Raw genomic sequence first — 20,653 nt, 5'->3', positions numbered from 1 at the left:
GGTGTGGAACAAAGCCCTGACGCTCATGCTTCGGGCAACACCCCCCTCTAGCGCTCTGCAACCCGCGAGTGTCCAGGCGGAGATCGCAGGGCCTGCTCCGGCCCCCTTCCCGTGACCGTTCGGCGACCTCCTCCGCCTTCTCCACCCTTGATGGGGCCGCAGCCAACGGGTACACAGTCGAACGTTCTGTATCGATGCAGCTGTGTCCGCAGAGCGCTTCAACTTGGCGTGGTGATCCTAAGCACCCCTCCAAAGCCTGTCAATTCACATCAACCTTGGTGTCGAAATCGTACAGAGCTGCGGGGCAGGCTGCCGCCTCTTTGCATGCCATGGCGATCCTCCAGGTCTACCAGGCCAGGATCCTCAGGGACATGTATGAGGGTGGAGTTGATCCGGGGCTCGTGGACGAGCTGCGTGCCGCCACCGACCTCGCCCTCCGGGCGACGAAGGTGACCGCACGCTCCCTGGGACAAGTGATGTCCACAAATGTGGTCCAGGAGCGACATTTGTGGCTTAACCTGGCTGATATGAGGGACAGCGAGCGGACCCGGTTCCTCGATGCCCCCATATCCCAGGCTGGCCTCTTCGCCGAGGACGCCCTCCTAAGGCTCCCGCCCCTCCCGCCCGGCCCCAGCAGCAGCCTTCACCCGGGCTGGGTCGCGGAAGTCGCCGTAGGAAGGTGTCCCAGTCCGCTAAACGCCAGGCCAAGCGGCGCTCCTGAGATGGACGGCTCAGGGATGGGAAATTCTTTCAAGGAGATGGTAGGAGGACCACTCATGCCCCCAGGTCAGCAGCACCCTAATTTGGTCAAAGAAAGAATTAACACTCCCATCCCTGAGCCAGCAGAGATCGGTGATGACAGTGCGCGCCACCCATGGGTCCCGCCACTCGCATCCCTCTCTGTCGCCAGCCCCCTGGCAGAGCAGACCCCAGTGGAACGTGCGTCCTTCCCTGGTCTCCTCTGTCAGGACGCAGCCGTTAACCATGCCCCCACACCGGGACGCCCAACAGCCTCCCTTGTCCGGGCCGGTAAAGCTACATCGCTGCCCCACACCGGGTACGTCTGTGGTCCGAAAGACCCCGCTGGTGCAGTTTCTGGGAGCCTGGCTTCAGCTTCCGGGACTGTCTTGCTGGGTCGCGAAGACCGTCAGGCGCGGCTACGCGATTCAGTTCGCGCAGGCTTCTCCCTGCTTTCGGGGAGTCCGCTTTACTATGGTCGGGGCCAATGCCCCTGTCATGCGAGCCGAGGTTGCCACCCTACTGGCGAAGGGTGCGATCGAGCCTGTCCCTCCAGCCGAGATGAAGTCCGGGTTCTACAGCCCCTACTTCATTGTACCCAAAAAGACCGGTGGGTTACGACCGATCCTGGACCTGCGCATCTTGAACCGTTACCTTCACAGGCTTCCGTTCAAGATGTTGACAGCGAAACGCCTTTTCGAATGCATTCGTCCGGACGATTGGTTTGCAGCGATCAACCTGAAGGACGATTACTTCCATGTCTCCATCCTACCTCGACACAGACCGTTCCTACGGTTTGCTTTCGAGGGGCGGGCATATCAGTACGCGGTCCTCCCATTCGGGTTATCTCTGTCCCCTCGCGTCTTTGCGAAGATTGTCGAGGCAGCCCTTGCACCTCTCCGGCAGCACGGGGTTCGCATCCTGAACTACCTCGACGACTGGCTCATAATGAGTCACTCTCGAGAGCAGGTTTGCGAACACAGAGATCTAGAGCTCCATCACTTAGCCCGTCTGGGCCTTCGGGTCAACTGGGAGAAGAGCAAACTTTGCCCCGCGCAGAGGATCTCTTTTCTCGGTATGTATATTGACTCGGTCGCCATGTGCACGCAGCTTACGAGCGAGCGCGCGCAGTCACTGCTGACTTGCCTCCGACAAATCGAGAGCGAGAGTGCAGTTCCACTGAAACGATTTCAGAGGCTCCTGGGCCATATGGCATCTGCAGCCGCGGTAACACCGCTCAGATTGCTACATATGAGACCGCTTCAGCACTGGCTATGCGATCGAGTCCCGAGATGGGCATGGCGTTCTGGCACGCTCCGGGTACAAGTGACTCGGGCCTGCTTACAGACGCTCACCCCGTGGTCGAACCTCAGTTTTCTACGGACCAGAGTGTCCTTAGAACGAGTTTCCAGGCATGTTGTTGTATCAACAGATGCTTCCTCCACGGGCTGGGGTGCCATGTGCAATGGACAAGCAGCCGCGGGCTCCTGGACGGGACCCCAGCGCCTTCTGCATGTCAATTGCCTCGAGTTGCTGGCAGTACGGTTCGCCCTGCACTGCTTCCGAGCGTTGCTGAGGGGTCAACACGTACTAGTCCAGACAGACAACATGGCCACAGTAGCGTACCTCAACCACCAAGGGCGGTCTACGCTCCCGCCTTATGTCTCAACTCGCCCGCCATCTCGTTTTATGGAGTCAGAAGCATCTGAGGTCCCTTCGTGCTGTCCACATCCCGGGAGACCTGAACCGTGCAGCCAACGAGCTCTCACGGTTTCAGCCACTTCCTGGAGAATGGAGACTCCATCCCCAGACGGACCAGCTGATTTGGGAACAGTTCGGCGACGCACAGGTAGATCTGTTTGCCTCCTACGACTCTTCCCATTGCAGCCTGTATTATTCCCTGACCGAGGGCACGCTCGGCACGGATGCACTGACACACAGCTGGCCGCGGGGCCTACGCTTATTGCGTTCCCCCCAGTGAGCCTTCTCGCACGGGTACTGTGCAAGATGAGGGAGGACAAGGAGCAGGTCATGTTGGTCGCCCCGTATTGGCACGACCAGACCTGGTTCTCAGAACTGCTACTCCTTGCGACAGCCCCTCCCTGGCCTATTCCTTTGAGACCGGACCTCCTTACTCAGAGACGGGGCACCCTATGGCACCCGTGTCCAGCGTTCTGGAACCTCCACGTGTGGCTTCTGGACGGGACGCGGCAGGTTTGAGTGGCCTACCACCTGCGGTGGTCGCCACCATCACTTCCAGGCAGGGCAGAGTCTACACGACATCTCTATGCGTTGAAGTGGAACCTCTTCGTCACCTGGTGCTCTTCCCGCCAAGAAGACCCCTGGAAATGCCCGATTGGGTCCGTGCTCTCGTTCCTCCAGGAGGGGTTGGAGCGGAGGCTGTCTCCCTCCACCCTTAAAGTGTATGTGGCTGCAATATCTGCCCACCACGATCTCTTGGGGGACAAAAAGGTAAGTCAGCACGACCTGATCAGCAGGTTCCTGAGGGAGGCGAGGAGACTGAATTCTCCTCGCTGTCCTCTCGTTCCCTCTTGGGACCTCTCAGTAGTCTTGAGTGCTCTGCAGAGGCCTCCCTTTGAGCCTTTGCGGTCGGTTGATATTAAGTTCCTGTCAATGAAGACGGCACTGCTGACCGCATTGGCCTCCGTTAAGAGGGTCGGGACCTGCAGGCATTTTCGGTTGACGAAGCGTGCCTGGAATTCGGGCCGGCTAACTCTCATGTGATCCTGAGACCCCGGCTTGGATATGTGCCCAAGGTTCCTACCACCCCATTTAGAGACCAGATGGTGAACCTGCAAGCGCTGCCTTTGGAGGAGGCAGACCCAGCCTTGGCATTGCTCTGTCCAGTACGCGCTCTCCGCGCTTACGTTGACATGACGCAGTGTTTCAGGACCTCAGATCAGCTCTTTGTCTGTTATGGTGGAGAGCGGAAGGGAAGAGCTCTCTCAAAGCAGAGGTTGTCTCACTGGATAGTGGACACCATTGTTTTGGCTTACCAGCAGCAAGGTCGACCATGTCCCCTTGGTCCGGAGTGTGGCCTCCTCTTGGGCTCTAGCGCATGGCGCCTCGCTAACAGACATCTGCAGAGCTGCAGGCTGGGCGACACCTAACACATTCGCCAGATTCTACAATCTCAATCTATGTACTCACCTCTACTAGTGGCCGGTAATGGACCAGGCTCAGGTGTCTTCGCTTGCTCGCCATTCCACTCCACGGACTGGATACGTGCTATATTCTCCTCAGGTGAGCTCCCCGAGAGCCCTGAGTTCCTCCAGCACTGTCGACGCCGACATCAGTTCAGTCTGCCCCTTCGAGCCCAGACCCTCATGTCCGGCCAGGTGCCCCATGTGCATGGTTCCCCTCCGGCGACCCCCACACGAGTATTTCCACCGTAAGCCTCCTCAGTGAGCAGGTGTCTCTCCCTTGGCAAGCCCCTGCCACCCCTAGGGTTAAAAATCCACCTTCGGCTGGTACCCTAGAGTTCTCCATATGCAGCCCTCAGCGGGTCATATATGTACTCTCTAAGTCCTCCCTACGGGTAGGCATCTTGGCATTCCATCACTGGGATATGCTTCCCAGTGTACCTTGGTTTTCCTGTGATAAGTGGGAGTCCTTCGGCCATATACGGCAGGGATCTCACACTTACGCAGGGCACTGGAAGACAGCTGAGTGGCGTTGTTATATTGGAAACCCCATTCGTTAGTCACTAACATACGTCGTAGTGACTGAACGAAAGGGAACATCTCGGTTACGTATGTAACCCTCGTTCCCTGAGGAGGGAACGGAGATGTACGTTCCGTTGCCACATCAGCTGTGCTACTGGAACGCGGAGTTCAGTCTTTGCTCCGCAGCAGTAACATAATGTGATGTTGCCAGCGTACTTCCTTATATACCCACGAGGTGGGGCGGAGTTACGCATGCAAATTCCGCATGCCCATGGCATTGGCACTGCCATTGGGCACTGTTAAATTCCTCGAAGGTAATTGGCTTCTAAGCGAAACCCCCATTCGTTAGTCACTAATGTACGTCTCCGTTCGCTCCTCAGGGAACGAGGGTTACATACGTAACCGAGACGTTTTCATTGATCCTAATGACCTTGATTCGCGGCTTCAGGAGTGTTTAATTAGGGCTGGAGATAAACCTAGTGGGAAATGACACGTTTTTTTTTATATTGAAACATTCATAGATTTTAGAAAAATATAATAAATATACAGAATTTAATGACATTATAATCATTGTTTGAATATTTTGTGTTGAGCAACTTTTGAATCATATTGTGTTTAGTTTATTAACATTCTTGAATGTGACTGTGTGAAAACTGAATTGAACTTGTTCTTAAGTAACATCATGCTTTCTTTTTCAGATTTCAGAGAACCCAAAGGAAAAGAGACAGTCGTCTCAACCTGAACCATTGGACCACCTGTAGTTATAATGACATTAAACTTCTGAAGCTAATTTTATTTTTAAAGGTTGCTTTTGTCCTATTTCTCTCTTTCTTTTTTAAATAATGATCTTTTAAATCTTTTTTGTTATTGATTTGTGTTAAACTATTAAATAAAATAAATTGACTGAACTGCTGGGAAGGTGTCATTCATAATTTAAAGGTTTTCCCCAAACTTTGAAATAGTAGTTAAAACATTAATGTTTCAACATTACCTTGGTACATCAGATGGCAACATTGTTTTATGTTGTCATTACATTTCAGTTGTCTTTTCAATTTCAACAAAAGTGATTTAGAATCAACATCACATTGTAACATTGATCAAACAATATTACCAATTGTTTTTGATCATTTCAGTGTCGATTCAACATCATAATGTAAAATCCATCATAGTGTAACGTTGATTCAACAATATTACCATTGATTATTTTTGTGAATTTCAATATTCCTTCAGCATTTGTGATATAGAATCCATCATAACAACACTGATTCAACCATATTACTATTGATTATTTTGTTAATTTCAATATTGATTCAGCATCCATGATGTAGAATCCATCATAATGTAACGCTGATTCAACAATATTACCATTGATTATTTTTGTTAATTTCAATATTGATTCAGCATTAGGGCTGCCACTAATGACTATTTTTATATCGATTAATCTATCGACTAATTTATCGATTAATCGATTAATCTATCGTCTAATTTATCACAATCATTTTCAACAATTTTACTTATAAACATTTAATTTAACTTGCAACGTTGGCCTTCAGTAGTGTACTATAAAAAAATATGTAAACAAGCCGTTGACAAAATGTAAAACCAAAAGAGTAAAAATGTGAAAAGGTACAAATTAGGGCTGCAACAAACGATTATTTTAATAAACGATTAATCTAACGATTATTAGAACGATTAATCGACTAATTATCGATTGTTGCCATTGCCATCAACGACTAATCAGTAAAGTTTTGAACGATTATTCAGCTTTTTCAATTAGTTAAAACATTGAGTTATACATATTCTAACTGTAATATATAAAAAAGAAAATCACTTCAGCTTTTGAAATGGTTATTTTAATTAACTTTGAGCCAAGTTCTCAGAACTCAAATCACACACAAATGCTCTCTGAGCATTGTTTAAATATTCTGTTCTCTTTCAATTGAAAAAATAAATAATAATAAACAAAAATTAGCTGCATTACAGACACACACAAAAAATAGATGTTTGAATGTAAACATCTCTTGGCAGCAATATTAAGAGCTTCATTTGAAAAACAACAATAGGCCCACTGCTTTTCGTAGAACTGAAACAGAAAAAGAGGACATTTACTTCAGGACACAAAGAATGGTAAAAATAGTAATCTGCAAATGACATTGCAGACAAAATTACATAATATTAATCTCTTACATGACAATTGAGCTGACAGATTCTCATTCACCTTTTAATTAACAATATGAAAAAGTAACTGACATGATATTCTTCCTAACATCGCCTTTTGTAAGTCTTCATGCATATGGAACAAAATACAGGCAAGTTATGAGACTTTAATACCTAATAGTGTTATAATAATAAAAACAGCCCTGACTCCAAGCTCGATCAAACTTTATTCTATGCTAAATAAATCATCACATTACTGTAATTATATTATTATTGTTAATATCATTACAATTATTAGTAGTATTGCATTCTCTAATAAAGAGATTTACCGCTAGTTAGTTAGTTGTTTCCTCTATAAGTGCTCCAACATGCACGTTGTACTCCCGTGAAAAGTTTCGCCTTACATGTCTCAATCAGCTCCTGGTTCAGTAGTCAGGGCACTGATCAGGACAAGAGTCAATGAGCTAACTCCCTGATCAGTGCCCTGACTACTGAACTAGGGAGCTGATTGAGACGCAGTCTTAGTTTGAAGTTTTGTGAAACTTTCCCACATCTTGCTAGTTCAGATTAGTTTGCACTCTGTCATTCGTGCTGGGTTTTCTTCTACGGCAATAGCATTTGTAAGGGCTGCATTACACTCTAGCGCTACAGCGGCGTAGCGGTCAAATCGCGATATTGTAGGCCCTTACATTAGGCCACATGAGATCAAACGACTACTCGACAACAAAGATATTTGTCGACAATTTTTTATTGTCGACGTTGTCGACAATGTCGACTAATTGTTTCAGCCCTAGTACAAATTTGTAAACCAACATAACAAAAAAAGAGAATATCAGAAAATACTTTTTATATACACTCACCTAAAGGATTATTAGGAACACTATACAAATACTGTGCTTGACCCCCTTTCGCCTTCAGAACTGCCTTAATTCTACTTGGCATTGATTCAACAAGGTGCTGAAAGCATTCTTTAGAAATGTTGGCCCATATTGATAGGATAGCATCTTGCAGTTGATGGAGATTTGTGGGATGCACATCCAGGGCACGAAGCTCCCGTTCCACCACATCCCAAAGATGCTCTATTGGGTTGAGATCTGGTGGCTGTGGGGGCCATTTTAGTACAGTGAACTCATTGTCATGTTCAAGAAACCAATTTGAAAGATTCAAGCTTTGTGACATGGTGCATTATCCTGCTGGAAGTAGCCATCAGAGGATGGGTACATGGTGGTCATAAAGGGATGGACATGGTCAGAAACAATACTCAGGTAGGCCGTGGCATTTAAACAATGCCCAATTGGCACTAAGGGGCCTAAAGTGTGCCAAGAAAACATCCCTCACACTTGTGGTAACAAGGCATGATGGATCCATGTTCTCATTCTGTTTACGCCAAATTCTGACTCTACCATCTGAATGTCTCAACAGAAATCGAGACTCATCAGACCAGGCAACATTTTTCCAGTCTTCAACTGTCCAATTTTGGTGAGCTTGTGCAAATTGTAGCCTCTTTTTCCTATATGTAGTGGAGATGAGTGGTACCCGGTGGGGTCTTCTGCTGTTGTAGCCCATCCGCCTCAAGGTTGTGCGTGTTGTGGCTTCACAAATGCTTTGCTGCATACCTCGGTTGTAACGAGTGGTTATTTCAGTCAAAGTTGCTCTTTTATCAGCTTGAATAAATCGGCCCATTCTCCTCTGACCTCTAGCATCAACAAGGCATTTTCGCCCACAGGACTGCCGCATACTGGATGTTTTTCCCTTTTCACACCATTCTTTGTAAACCCTAGAAATGGTTGTGCGTGAAAATCCCAGTAACTGAGCAGATTGTGAAATACTCAGACCGGCCCGTCTGTCACCAACAACCATGCCACGCTCAAAATTGCTTAAATCACCTTTCTTTCCCATTCTGACATTCAGTTTGGAGTTCAGGAGATTGTCTTGACCAGGACCACACCCCTAAATGCATTTAAGCAACTGCCATGTGATTGGATGATTAGATAATTTGCATTAATGAGAAATTGAACAGGTGTTCCTAATAATCCTTTAGGTGAGTGTATAATAGTGTTGTCACAATACCAAAAGTATGACTTCGATACGATACCAGACTAAAATACCTCAATACTAATACTTAATCGATACCATGGCAAAAAACAGTAAAAGTAATTGAATAATATGACAGAAATTAAAGCTTTAGCATAAGTTCTGCCAGGAAGACTTAATTGTCACGTCACTTCAACTTTTTATCTATCCAATCACATTCTAATACTTGGGTATAAAAGATTGGTAACTACTCATGTCTGAGTTCGCAAATGCTGACGCTCGAATTCACCGCCATCCTCCCCACCACCTCCAAGTCAAATCCTTCCCTACATCCACCCCACCACCACCAGGATGGTCCCTTCCATACCTCACGTGGGGGTCGGCTGCGCCTCTGCCTTCGTCTTCAGGCAGGATATGCAGAGTCCGGACCCTCAGATTGCGAGCTACGGACGGGGCCTATGCCAAAGTACTTTATTGCTTGCTGGGTTGTTAATAAATGGATAATTGTCACAGTATTTATTCTCCCGAGTCTTTCTGGTAGAACTTACAATTCATTGGTTTAAAAAACCCTAAAAACTCACTTGGCAGGCATGTTCCTGCCCTGCTCTCTAACTCTGTATGCGTTCACTAAAGACATATCCGACTGCGTTTACCCGAATACTCGCCAGGACGTGCATTTTTACATATTCAAAACCTAATAATCCGCGAAACTGGCGCCGCAATCTGTCTGAGTGAAAGGCGTGTGCACGCTTCAGGCCAGAGTCCGGCAGCGCAAGCGAGCACGTCCCGGCCGCACCGCACCGCACTTTTCTGTTGCGTTCTTTTTCCTGAGCTGCTGACTCTTCTGCTTCTACTGTTTAGTGAACGGTGGAAGCAGAGCTCACACACACGTCACACATCGACGCAAATTAAGAAATGCTGCTCTTATTAGAGTGCTGTCATTTTTAAAGTACCGGTACAAAACAATTTCATATCTTATCCAACTTACAGGCCTATTCAACATCAGTGATGTAGAATCCATCATAGTGTAATGTTGATTCAATAGCATTACCATTGATTTTTTGTTCACCATTGATTCAACATTAAATGCGGTTGCAAATGTGATATTGAACTAACATCAGTTCATAATGTTGATTCAATGATACTATAATTTATTTTTTGTTGAAAATCAAAAAATTGTTTCAACAGCAAAAGTGATGTTGAAAAATATAATTCTGTAATATTGAATCAATAATATTACCATTGACTTGTGGTTGAAATCACAACATTGCTTCAACATGAATTGAGGGTGTAAAAGTGATGTTGAAAAAATATCACTTTGTAATGTTGAATCAATGATATTACTGCTGATTTGTGGTTGACATATCAACATTGCTTCAACATTAACTGAGGGTGCAAAAGAGATGTTGAAAAATCACTTTGTAATAATGAATCAACGCTATTACCATTGATTTGTGGTTGAAATCTTAACATTGCTTCAACATTAACTGAGGGTGCAAGAGTGATACTGAACCTGTCATGATCCTGGCTCTTTCCTTTCTTTCTTTTCTCTTTTCTCCCTCTTCTGGTCACACTCATTATTACATTCTGTTACGCACACACATTAGCATTCATTTACTCAATCGTTTTCAGCTGTCTCTCATCACCTCATTTCTTTCGTACTCACAGTCTTGTTCATTATCTCTATCGTTCTCATCTGTTGCCCACTTTCTCTGATTGGCTTCTCTATTTCTTGTCCTTCCTTTCTCTTGTTCTTCGTCGGATTATTGCCTTAATGTTACGTACCTATTTGTCTATCACTGTCCCGTCTTAGTCCCGTCCGGTGCATGTTCATTCCTGACTGATTTGTTATCACCTCGTATCTGCTCTATTCGAAGTCTCCAGCTACGTGAGTGGTTTACGGCTTGGCATTCCTTGCTCTCTTCGAACCCAGCCTATCTCTCTGCCGCCGAGGGTTTCCCATTGCCGTTCCTGACCGGGCGGCTCTGTTCCTTACGTTTGATGAACTTTCTGTTGGATTTATATGCCTTGTAGCTTCCTGAGTAATTCTGCCCTGAACTGAATTAAAACTTTGTCAAATCACCTTCTGCTTTTGGGTCCTCATATCCTGCACGTGACAGAATAATCCGACCAAGAGGAATGGACCCAGCGAAGGAGAGTCATCTTCAAGCAGCGCTCAAACTTCAGGGAGCTTTTCTGGGCCGTCATGAGGAGGAGCTGGCTGCTGCTCGTGAGACCATGGATTCCCTTGCAGCTCGCATGACCGAGATTGCGCAACAGCTTCATCACCTTCGTGTTGAGTTTTCTTCTTCCAGTGGTCAGGGTGTTCCAGAGCCCAGAGTCAACAACCCGCCGTGTTATTCCGGTGAGCCAAGGGAATGCCGATCATTTTTGACCCAATGTGAGGTGGTCTTTTCTCTGCAGCCTTCCTCGTACGCGTCCGAGGGCTCTCGCATCGCCTTTGTCATCTCACTGCTGACTGGCCGCGCCCGGGAGTGGGGAACAGCGGTATGGAATTCTGAGGCCAACTGCCTTAGTCGTTATATCAGCTTCAAGGAAGAGATGCTGCGGGTCTTTGACCGCTCCGCGTTCGGAGCAGAGGCTTCCCGGTTCCTGTCCACGCTTCGCCAGGGGAGAGGTTCAGCAGGCGATTTCTCAATTGAATTCCGCACCTTATCTGCCTCCTGTGACTGGAACGAGTCAGCCCTGGTAGCTCGTTTTCTCGAGGGGCTTAATGGCGAGATTAAGGACGAGATCCTTGCTCATGGACTACCGACTCGACTGGATCCTCTTATTGACTCTGCTATTCGCATTGAGAAGCGTTTTGAGATTCGTCGCCGCAGTCGCACTCTGGATGGATCACTTATTTCCTCTCCGGTGCTTTCATCTCCACCATCTCCTTCGGCTGATAAGTCCGAGCCAATGCACCTGGGTGGTCTGCGAATCTCTGCTGCTGAGCGCCAGCGCCGCATCTTGGGACGCCTATGTATGTACTGTGGGTCTGCATCTCATCGAGTCGCCACCTGCCCGGTAAAAGCCAGAGCTCACCCGTAGAGAGAGGGTTACTGGTGAGCGCTTCTACTTTAGACCCTCCGCCACGCACACGCACTACCTTCTCCGCTCTCATCCGCTGGTTGGGAGATTCCGTTTCCTGCCCGGTGTTGATCGATTCGGGAGCCGAGGGAAGTTTTGTTGATGAGACTTGGGCTCGTGAACAGGGGATTCCCCTCATTGAACTTAAAGACTCCACCCCTGTACACACTCTTGATGGTAGTATCATCTCTAGAGTGCGCTTTGCCACAGTTCCGGTGAGTCTCACCATATCAGGCAATCATCAAGAGACAATTTCTTTTCTTGTTTTCCATTCTCCTTATTACCCTGTTGTTTTAGGACATCCCTGGTTAGTAAAGCATAACCCTCAGATTGACTGGTCCAGAGATTCCATTCTTTCTTGGAATTTGTCTTGTCATGTTAACTGTTTGTCGTCTGCTGTTTCTCCTGTCTCTTCTATTTCTGTTTTCCAGGAGGAGCCGGGTGATTTGTCTGGGGTCCCGGAGGAGTACCATGATCTTCGGGCGGTTTTCAGTCGTTCCAGGGCCACTTCTCTTCCTCCGCATCGACCTTATGACTGTAGTATCGACCTTCTTCCCGGTACCACTCCTCCTCGTGGGAGACTTTATTCTCTGTCCGCCCCCGAGCGCGAAGCACTTGAGAGATATTTATCTGATTCGCTTAACGCCGGTACCATTGTACCTTCCTCCTCCCCTGCCGGTGCGGGTTTTTTCTTTGTTAAAAAGAAGGATGGTTCATTGCGTCCCTGCATTGATTATCGAGGCTTGAATGACATCACGGTCAAGAATCGCTATCCCTTGCCGCTGATGTCATCTGCCTTCGAGATCCTGCAGGGGGCCAAGATTTTTTCTAAGTTAGATCTCCGCAATGCTTACCACCTTGTACGCATAAGGGAGGGGGACGAGTGGAAGACAGCGTTTAATACTCCGCTAGGGCATTTCGAATATCGCGTTCTTCCGTTCGGGTTGGTTAACGCCCCTGCCGTGTTCCAGGCGTTAATTAACGACGTTCTTAGAGACATGCTGAACATTTTTGTTTTTGTTTATCTCGACGTTATTTTGATTTTCTCTCCCTCTCTCCAAGTACATACTCAGCATGTTCGTCAAGTTCTTCAACGTCTCCTAGAGAATCGATTGTTTGTTAAAGCAGAGAAGTGCACTTTCCACGCTCAGTCTATTTCTTTTCTCGGTTCTGTTATTTCCTCGGAGGGGGTTAGCATGGACCCTTCCAAGGTTCGTGCTGTCACCGATTGGCCGGTACCCGACTCGCGTGTCGCCCTTCAACGTTTTTTGGGTTTTGCTAATTTTTACCGTCGGTTTATCCGCAATTTTAGTCAGATCGCCGCTCCTCTTTCGGCGCTCACATCCGTCAAGGTCCGTTTCTCCTGGACTGATGTGGCTCAGATTGCTTTCGATCGCCTCAAATCCCTTTTTACGACGGCGCCTATTTTAAGAACTCCAGATGTCTCCAGACAATTCATAGTAGAGGTCGATGCGTCAGAGGTGGGCGTGGGGGCCGTTCTTTCCCAGCGCTCATCCTCTGACGATAAGGTTCACCCTTGCGCTTACTTTTCACATCGTCTCTCTCCCGCCGAACGCAATTATGATGTGGGTAACCGCGAATTATTGGCTATCCGTCTCGCTCTCGGTGAGTGGCGTCACTGGCTTGAGGGTGCTTCGATTCCGTTCATTGTCTGGACTGATCATAGAAATTTGGAGTACATTCATTCTGCTAAGAGACTCAATGCCCGTCAGGCTCGGTGGGCACTTTTCTTTACACGTTTTGATTTCTCCATCTCCTACCGTCCTGGTTCTAAGAACCTTAAGCCAGATGCTCTCTCGCGACAGTTCGATTCTCCAGAGGTTGTTCCTACTAACGAGGAGATTCTTCCTCAGGGTATGGTGGTGGGCGCAGCTGTCTGGGGAATAGAACGTTTGGTTAAGCGATCTTTGGCTCATGCCATTACTCCTCGTCTCTGTCCAAGAGGTCTTCTGTACGTTCCTCCATCTACTCGTCTCGCGGTTCTTCAATGGGGTCACTCTTCTAAATTATTCGCTCATCCTGGTGTTAGGGGCACCGTCGCTGCCATCCGCCAGAGGTTCTGGTGGCCCTCTCGTGAACGCGACATACGGCGTTACGTCGCTTCGTGTGCTGTCTGCGCTCAGACTAAGTCTGGTAATGCACCTCCGGCGGGATTGCTGCGTCCTCTTCCGTTACCGTCTCGCCCATGGTCGCACATCGCCATGGATTTTATCACGGGTCTTCCTGCCTCTGAGGGGAACACCGTGATACTCACTGTCGTGGACCGTTTTTCCAAAGCTGCTCACTTTGTCCCCTTACCAAAGCTTCCGTCCGCTAGAGAGACCGCACAAGTAGTCGTCGACAAGATTTTTAAGATTCATGGTCTTCCCTCCGATATCGTGTCCGATAGAGGTCCCCAATTCTCTTCTTTGTTTTGGAAGGAGTTTTGTCGTCTCATTGGGGCTTCGGCTAGTCTCTCCTCCGGTTTTCATCCTCAAACCAATGGCCAGGCCGAACGAGCCAATCAAATAGTTCGTAGTCTAGCTTTTCGCAATCCGGCTTCCTGGTCAGAACAGCTTCCCTGGGCAGAGTACGCGCATAATTCCGCCCCGTCCTCTGCGACGGGTTTATCACCTTTTCAGTGTTGCCTTGGTTACCAACCTCCGCTTTTTCCCTCACAAGAGACGGACGCTAGGATGCCGTCTGTTGAGGTCTTTATTCGACGTGCTAAGCGTACTTGGAGAGCGGTCAGGTCTTCCCTTTGCAAGTCTCGTTCTCATACACAGCGCGCCGCTAATAGGCGTCGAGTTAAGAGTCCTCGGTATTCTGTTGGGCAGAGGGTTTGGTTGTCCACCCTTAACCTACCTCTTCAGTCCACTTCGCGTAAACTGGCACCTAAATTTATTGGACCATTTCGGGTCCTTAAGATCCTCAGTCCTGTCTCTGTCAGACTCAAATTGTCTGCCAATCTCCGACGCATTCATCCTGTCTTTCACGTGTCATGTATTAAGCCCGTTACCCGTATTCCTCCTCGTTCGCTTTCTTCTCCGGTTCGTGTTGAGGGCGCCCCCACCTATAGGGTTCGTAGACTTCTCGATGTTCGCCCTCGGGGTCGTGGTCATCAATTCCTGGTCGATTGGGAGGGATACGGTCCGGAGGAGAGGAGTTGGATTCCGTCCCGGGACGTCCTGGACCGCTCGCTGATCGAGGACTTCTACCGCTCCCGTCAGTCCTCCTCTGTTGCGCCAGGAGGCGCTTCTTGAGGAGAGGGTACTGTCATGATCCTGGCTCTTTCCTTTCTTTCTTTTCTCTTTTCTCCCTCTTCTGGTCACACTCATTATTACATTCTGTTACGCACACACATTAGCATTCATTTACTCAATCGTTTTCAGCTGTCTCTCATCACCTCATTTCTTTCGTACTCACAGTCTTGTTCATTATCTCTATCGTTCTCATCTGTTGCCCACTTTCTCTGATTGGCTTCTCTATTTCTTGTCCTTCCTTTCTCTTGTTCTTCGTCGGATTATTGCCTTAATGTTACGTACCTATTTGTCTATCACTGTCCCGTCTTAGTCCCGTCCGGTGCATGTTCATTCCTGACTGATTTGTTATCACCTCGTATCTGCTCTATTCGAAGTCTCCAGCTACGTGAGTGGTTTACGGCTTGGCATTCCTTGCTCTCTTCGAACCCAGCCTATCTCTCTGCCGCCGAGGGTTTCCCATTGCCGTTCCTGACCGGGCGGCTCTGTTCCTTACGTTTGATGAACTTTCTGTTGGATTTATATGCCTTGTAGCTTCCTGAGTAATTCTGCCCTGAACTGAATTAAAACTTTGTCAAATCACCTTCTGCTTTTGGGTCCTCATATCCTGCACGTGACAGAACCAACATCACTTTACAATGTTAATTCAATGCAATTAGCGTTGACGCATAAACATTGACTCAACTTTGTTTCAATGATTACATGCTATCTGGGAAATCACAAAATGAATCATAGTTATTTAATTTAATCCACCTTTTTCCTGGTGAGTGAATTTACCCTTGATTCATAGCGGGTTTGAACCGGAAGTCGGTTGTCCTTTTCCTGTTCGAAGCTTGTGTACGTTTGATAGCTTGTAGCTTGCTATCTTGTTTGCTGTAAAAGCCGGTGTTTCTCAATGGATGAAGCATAAATGGACAAAAAACGGAGGTGGATACACACCATGGATGTTTAAACAAGTTGTGACGACAGTACCGTAACAGTCCCTCATCCATCCCGTCTGACTGAGTGGCTAGATGACATGAAGCAATGGCCATTTATAAACACCTAAATCGGAATAAAATGCCCGAACCGAATGAAATTGTAATCGGTTTAAGAGGGGTGGGATAACCCTTTTCATGAACCAATCAAATGAAAAATTTCACCATGTAAACGACCTGATCCGATTACTTTGTGTACTTCTGTGATGTGATATACAGCGCGCGCGCCTCCACAACTGAAGAGCGCGCGCCGCGCTCACATCAGGGCAGGCTTATGTTGAGAGGAAAGTTAATTTTTCTGAGGTATTAAACTTTGCATTTCGTAACAAGTTATGAACATAATGTTGGAATGATGACACAAACATAGCCTGGCTACACCATCTCATCTTGACAGCGTTTGTCCTAGGCTTCACTGCGCCTGACAGAAGAATACATTTTTCTGAGATGATTCTTACACTCATTCGTACACTTTCTGAGGTGATTCTTTTAGAACAAATAATAAATAGCTTTTATAAAACTGTATAAGTCCTGGTGGCCGTTGAGAGTTGCCATGGCAAAGGGAAACATTCAAGCTGCTGAAGAGGACGTGTCGACATTTCTCTCTGTTTCTCGTAAGTTATATAAAATAGTAACTTACTGTATGTCTGCCCACAGAAAAATAAATAAATATAAAAAATACCAACACAGAACTATTGAACTAATTCTAATCAAAGTAATGTTGCCTTCTCTGTCGATATCATGGTACGCTAGTAGAGGTTAGCCGCTGAACAGGAAACACAATACCAGAAAGCGGAAGTAGGTCAGCACCCATTGGTTGCTGGAGAAACAGGCGGATACATCAATACTCACAGTTTTTTAATAAAAAAGTTTGATAATTACAGCAGAAATGCCAGAAATATCTCAGCCTTCATATATATAGTTTTGGATAATGAGCGGCCTTCGAGTCATAAAGGTTAAGAAACCACTCTTTACATTTAAGCTCAAATGCTATTTACATTTTTTTTTTTTATTATTACAACTGTCATTCTATGTCATATGATCTTTTGTCAGTGCATAATTAATGCCTGAGCTGGGGGACAAGGTGATATTACCATGACATTACCTGTCAACCGCTATGGCAACCAAGGTGAAAACGGAGGCTGAGACTGATATGCCCTGGACCATACCGCTCATTTTGCAGACCATGCTTCCAAACGGCCAACCTGGGGAGAAGAGTGAGATCACATACTGAGATGAACCTTACTAAATTATACAGGCAGATACATAATAATTGGATAACATTAATGTCTGTTAAAAATGATTGTAAATGGTGTCCTATAATGTATGCACTACTGAACTTTCATAGCATTTACAATGATGCAGTTTATCATGTCGAGTGTCATTTGACATGCATCTTGCACACATTGACTCAACCAAGCAGCTGGTGTACTAAATTTCATGTACAGTGGAGGGTATTTTGCATATTGACAAAATGCCACTTTAAGTAGGAAAAAATACAGAAACATTGAAAAATACAGATTTTTTTAGAAATTCATTTTTGACTGAGATAATAAAATAATATTTGCCTGGAAACTATGACTGATTAAAAAAAACTTATAACCCTTAAAAAAAGCAAAGTCACGGTTAACGAATATCATATACTGAATATCATTTCAGTTTATTTGGCCAGTTTTGACTTTAAACCCTTAAAGGGGGGGTGAAATGCTGTTTCATGCATACTGATCTTTTTGCACTGTTAAAGACTTGGATTCCCATGCTAAACATGGACACAGTTTCAAAAGCTAAGGTGGACGTTTGATGGGAGTATTTCTTTGCCAAAATTAGTACTTCCTGTTAGTCATAAGTTTCGGAAAGTTTTTTTCGATCATGGGTCTGCTTGACGTCAACAGGGCGGAATTTCCTTGTATGGGCCGTACGGACAATTCTACCGGAAGAGCGCGCGCGCGAGAGAGAGAGAGCGCGTGAAAGCAATAGGCTAAAAAAGCGCTGGCTCGTAGCCAAATAACCCCGCGTTAAGGCAAAAGTGGATGGAATTTGCTTTTCCGGATTTTCAAATCGCCTAATACTGAAGGATGGAGCGGTCCCAACGATAAAGGTCCCAACGTTGGAACCGCAGGCAGTGAGTAAGACTGCTTCAAATGTCTGTTTTTGCCTATGCCCATCAAGTAGCCCAAACATGACCACGTATTGATCAATGGAGCATGCGATGTATAGTGTGTACATTTGTTTAGCTGGCCACTATATGTGTATGTTTGTGTATTGTAAAAGCACTCCAAACAACAATACACAAAGAATGGGGAAATATGTTGAACTAAATAAGCGTGCTTCTTCATTCAAATGCGCTACTATTCCATGTCTTTCTATGTAAACACTAGCCTGACGCGCAAAACCAGCTTACTACAAATCATGTCTACACAAACCACGCGTAAACACACACACACACACACACACACACACACACACACACACACACACACACACACACACACACACACACACACGATATAATTAAAGTATAAATGTGTAAATAACACAAGCCGCTAAGCATATTATATAGTTAGTGTAACTTATACCACATAGAGATGTCCTGCTCTAGTTGTTTTTGCTGCTGCTCCTGTTCAACTTCAGCCTCTGGGTCTGATTCCGGATCATAGATGTATGGCTGTATCTGATTAAAAGCCATTTTTTATGTTGAATAAAGTTTTTTCCCGCTTTTAGGGATGACGCAGCTTTCAGACACACTCAACACAGTAACAGCGGCGCGCGCTCGACATTCTTTAGCTCCGCCCACACGATACGCCCTTTTCGGAGATATGCAGGATGCAATGCTACTCTATAGGTACTCAAGATTGACATGAGACTGACTGAAACTGAGTGTCCGTCCCCCCCCCCTTTAAGTCAAAAATTTGCTAAATTTTAATCAATGCACTGCTGTGGGCAAGAACAGCAATATGCCTTCAAATTATGCCTTGGTATACAGCATGTGGGTCAGTTGCTATCACACTTACCATCTGGTGGGATTTGAAGTATTTTGTGTATGATTGGAGGAGGTGAATTGGCTTAGGGAAAGGCTTAACAATATTTTGCTGTGGGGGTGGGGAGTGTGCGTGTAGGAGACAGAATTCATTTGCGTTTTAGGGGCCGTTTACACAGGATGTGTTCTTGCATCGGTCTGAAATACAAAGTTCTGTCAAGAAAATCTAGATGGTGCAAGCTAATAGGTCCTTAGCTCAACCTGCTTGCAATCACATCATTATCTATAGGGCTCAGGTGATTGGTTTCTGCTGTATTTGTAGCCAATGAGCTTGCATGCTCAACCTTCAAATATTTGGTTAGCATTTGCCTTAGCAGTGCAGTACGCTTTCAGAAACTCCCCATCTTCTCTAGCTACACCTGTATAGATCTGTTGTGGGCAATTCATGTACGCTATATTGTACAGCAGCAGCATGTATTGCTCACAGCAGTGTGCCATGTACAGTGGGGAGAACAAGTATTTGATACACTGCCGATTTTGCAGGTTTTCCTACTTACAAAGCATGTAGAGGTCTGTAATTTGTATCATAGGTACACTTCAACTGTGAGTGACGGAATCTAAAACAAAAATCCAGAAAATCACATTGTATGATTTTTAAATGATTAATTTGCATTTTATTGCATGACATAAGTATTTGATCACCTACCAACCAGTAAGAATTCCGGCCCTCACAGACCTGTTAGTTTTTCTTTAAAGGTCCCATGGCATGGCATTTTTCTATTATTTTATAATGTTTCCTGAGGTGTACTTATATTGTTAGTATGATTTTTACATAAAAAAAATTCATAATTTAGAAATAAAATGCATTTTTTCTATACTGATGTTTGCCCTGTGGCTGAATGCCATGTTTCAAGGTGGCGTGTCTGTTGTGAGACTTCAGTGAAAACGCCCACTATTGTGATTGGCTGACATCTTTGCATTTGAAATGTTGCGGAGGGGGCGTGGTTTAGCGAGGCACTGCACGCACTGCATGCCTGAGAGAGAGAGACTGATTGACTGGGCACTTGTGAACCACAGAGAGCTGGAGGAAGTTTTATTGTAACAGACTTCATTGTAATATATCTTTTAATTCGTTTTTGTGTACATTTTTGACATTTCTGTGCATTTAAGGTTTTAGGTCTGTATTATCTGTGCAAATAAGTAGGGACTTTTATTTTGACGGGTGTTGCAGTCTAGGGAGCGATATGAAAAAAGAGGGAGCACTCGTGAGAGCTTGCGGTTCATCGTTCATTGGGTTTAAGCAGATATAAAGTTTACAGTTTGTTTAGCACCCCCCGAAAAGACAATAGGTGTGTATGTGTATTATTTACTAGGTGTGGTGTGTATTGTTTACTGTCATTTGTAATGAGTATGTTTGTGTATTTCGCTGTATTGTTATTGATAATGCTATGGAGAGAGAGTTTGTATAAGAGGTGTTTATGCACACTTTGTTTTTTGTTCAGCTCTTATTACGGTGATTTTTGGAGATAAACTGTTTCAATAAACTCCTGAAACATCAGTAAAGTCTAGCCATCATTCGGACAGGGTCTGCTACAGTTATTGTACTTGAGTTGTTGAAAGCACTGTGCTGTTAGCGCAAGCTTATTTGAAGAGTTTGGTTGCAAAACGCGATAAACGCCATTTTTTGACATTTGGATTTTATTATTGGAAATCACTGTTTAGATGTACCTTAAT

General features: G+C 45.8%; 1 protein-coding gene across 1 annotated transcript in view; it reads right to left on the bottom strand.

The window, feature by feature from the left end:
• npffr2a (neuropeptide FF receptor 2a) overlaps positions 1-20,653 on the bottom strand; it is a 52,123-nt gene that overhangs the window by 15,559 nt on the left and 15,911 nt on the right. The window contains exon 3 of the mRNA XM_079815062.1: positions 17,048-17,147. Coding sequence (XP_079671188.1) covers positions 17,048-17,147 — 100 coding nt within the window. The remainder of the gene's footprint in view (positions 1-17,047; positions 17,148-20,653) is intronic.

This window comes from Gobio gobio (genome assembly GCF_949357685.1).
Source record: "Gobio gobio genome assembly, chromosome: 4".
NCBI lineage: Eukaryota > Metazoa > Chordata > Actinopteri > Cypriniformes > Gobionidae > Gobio > Gobio gobio.
Note: the sequence above shows the minus strand (reverse complement) of the source record. Positions and strands in the feature narration are given on the sequence as shown.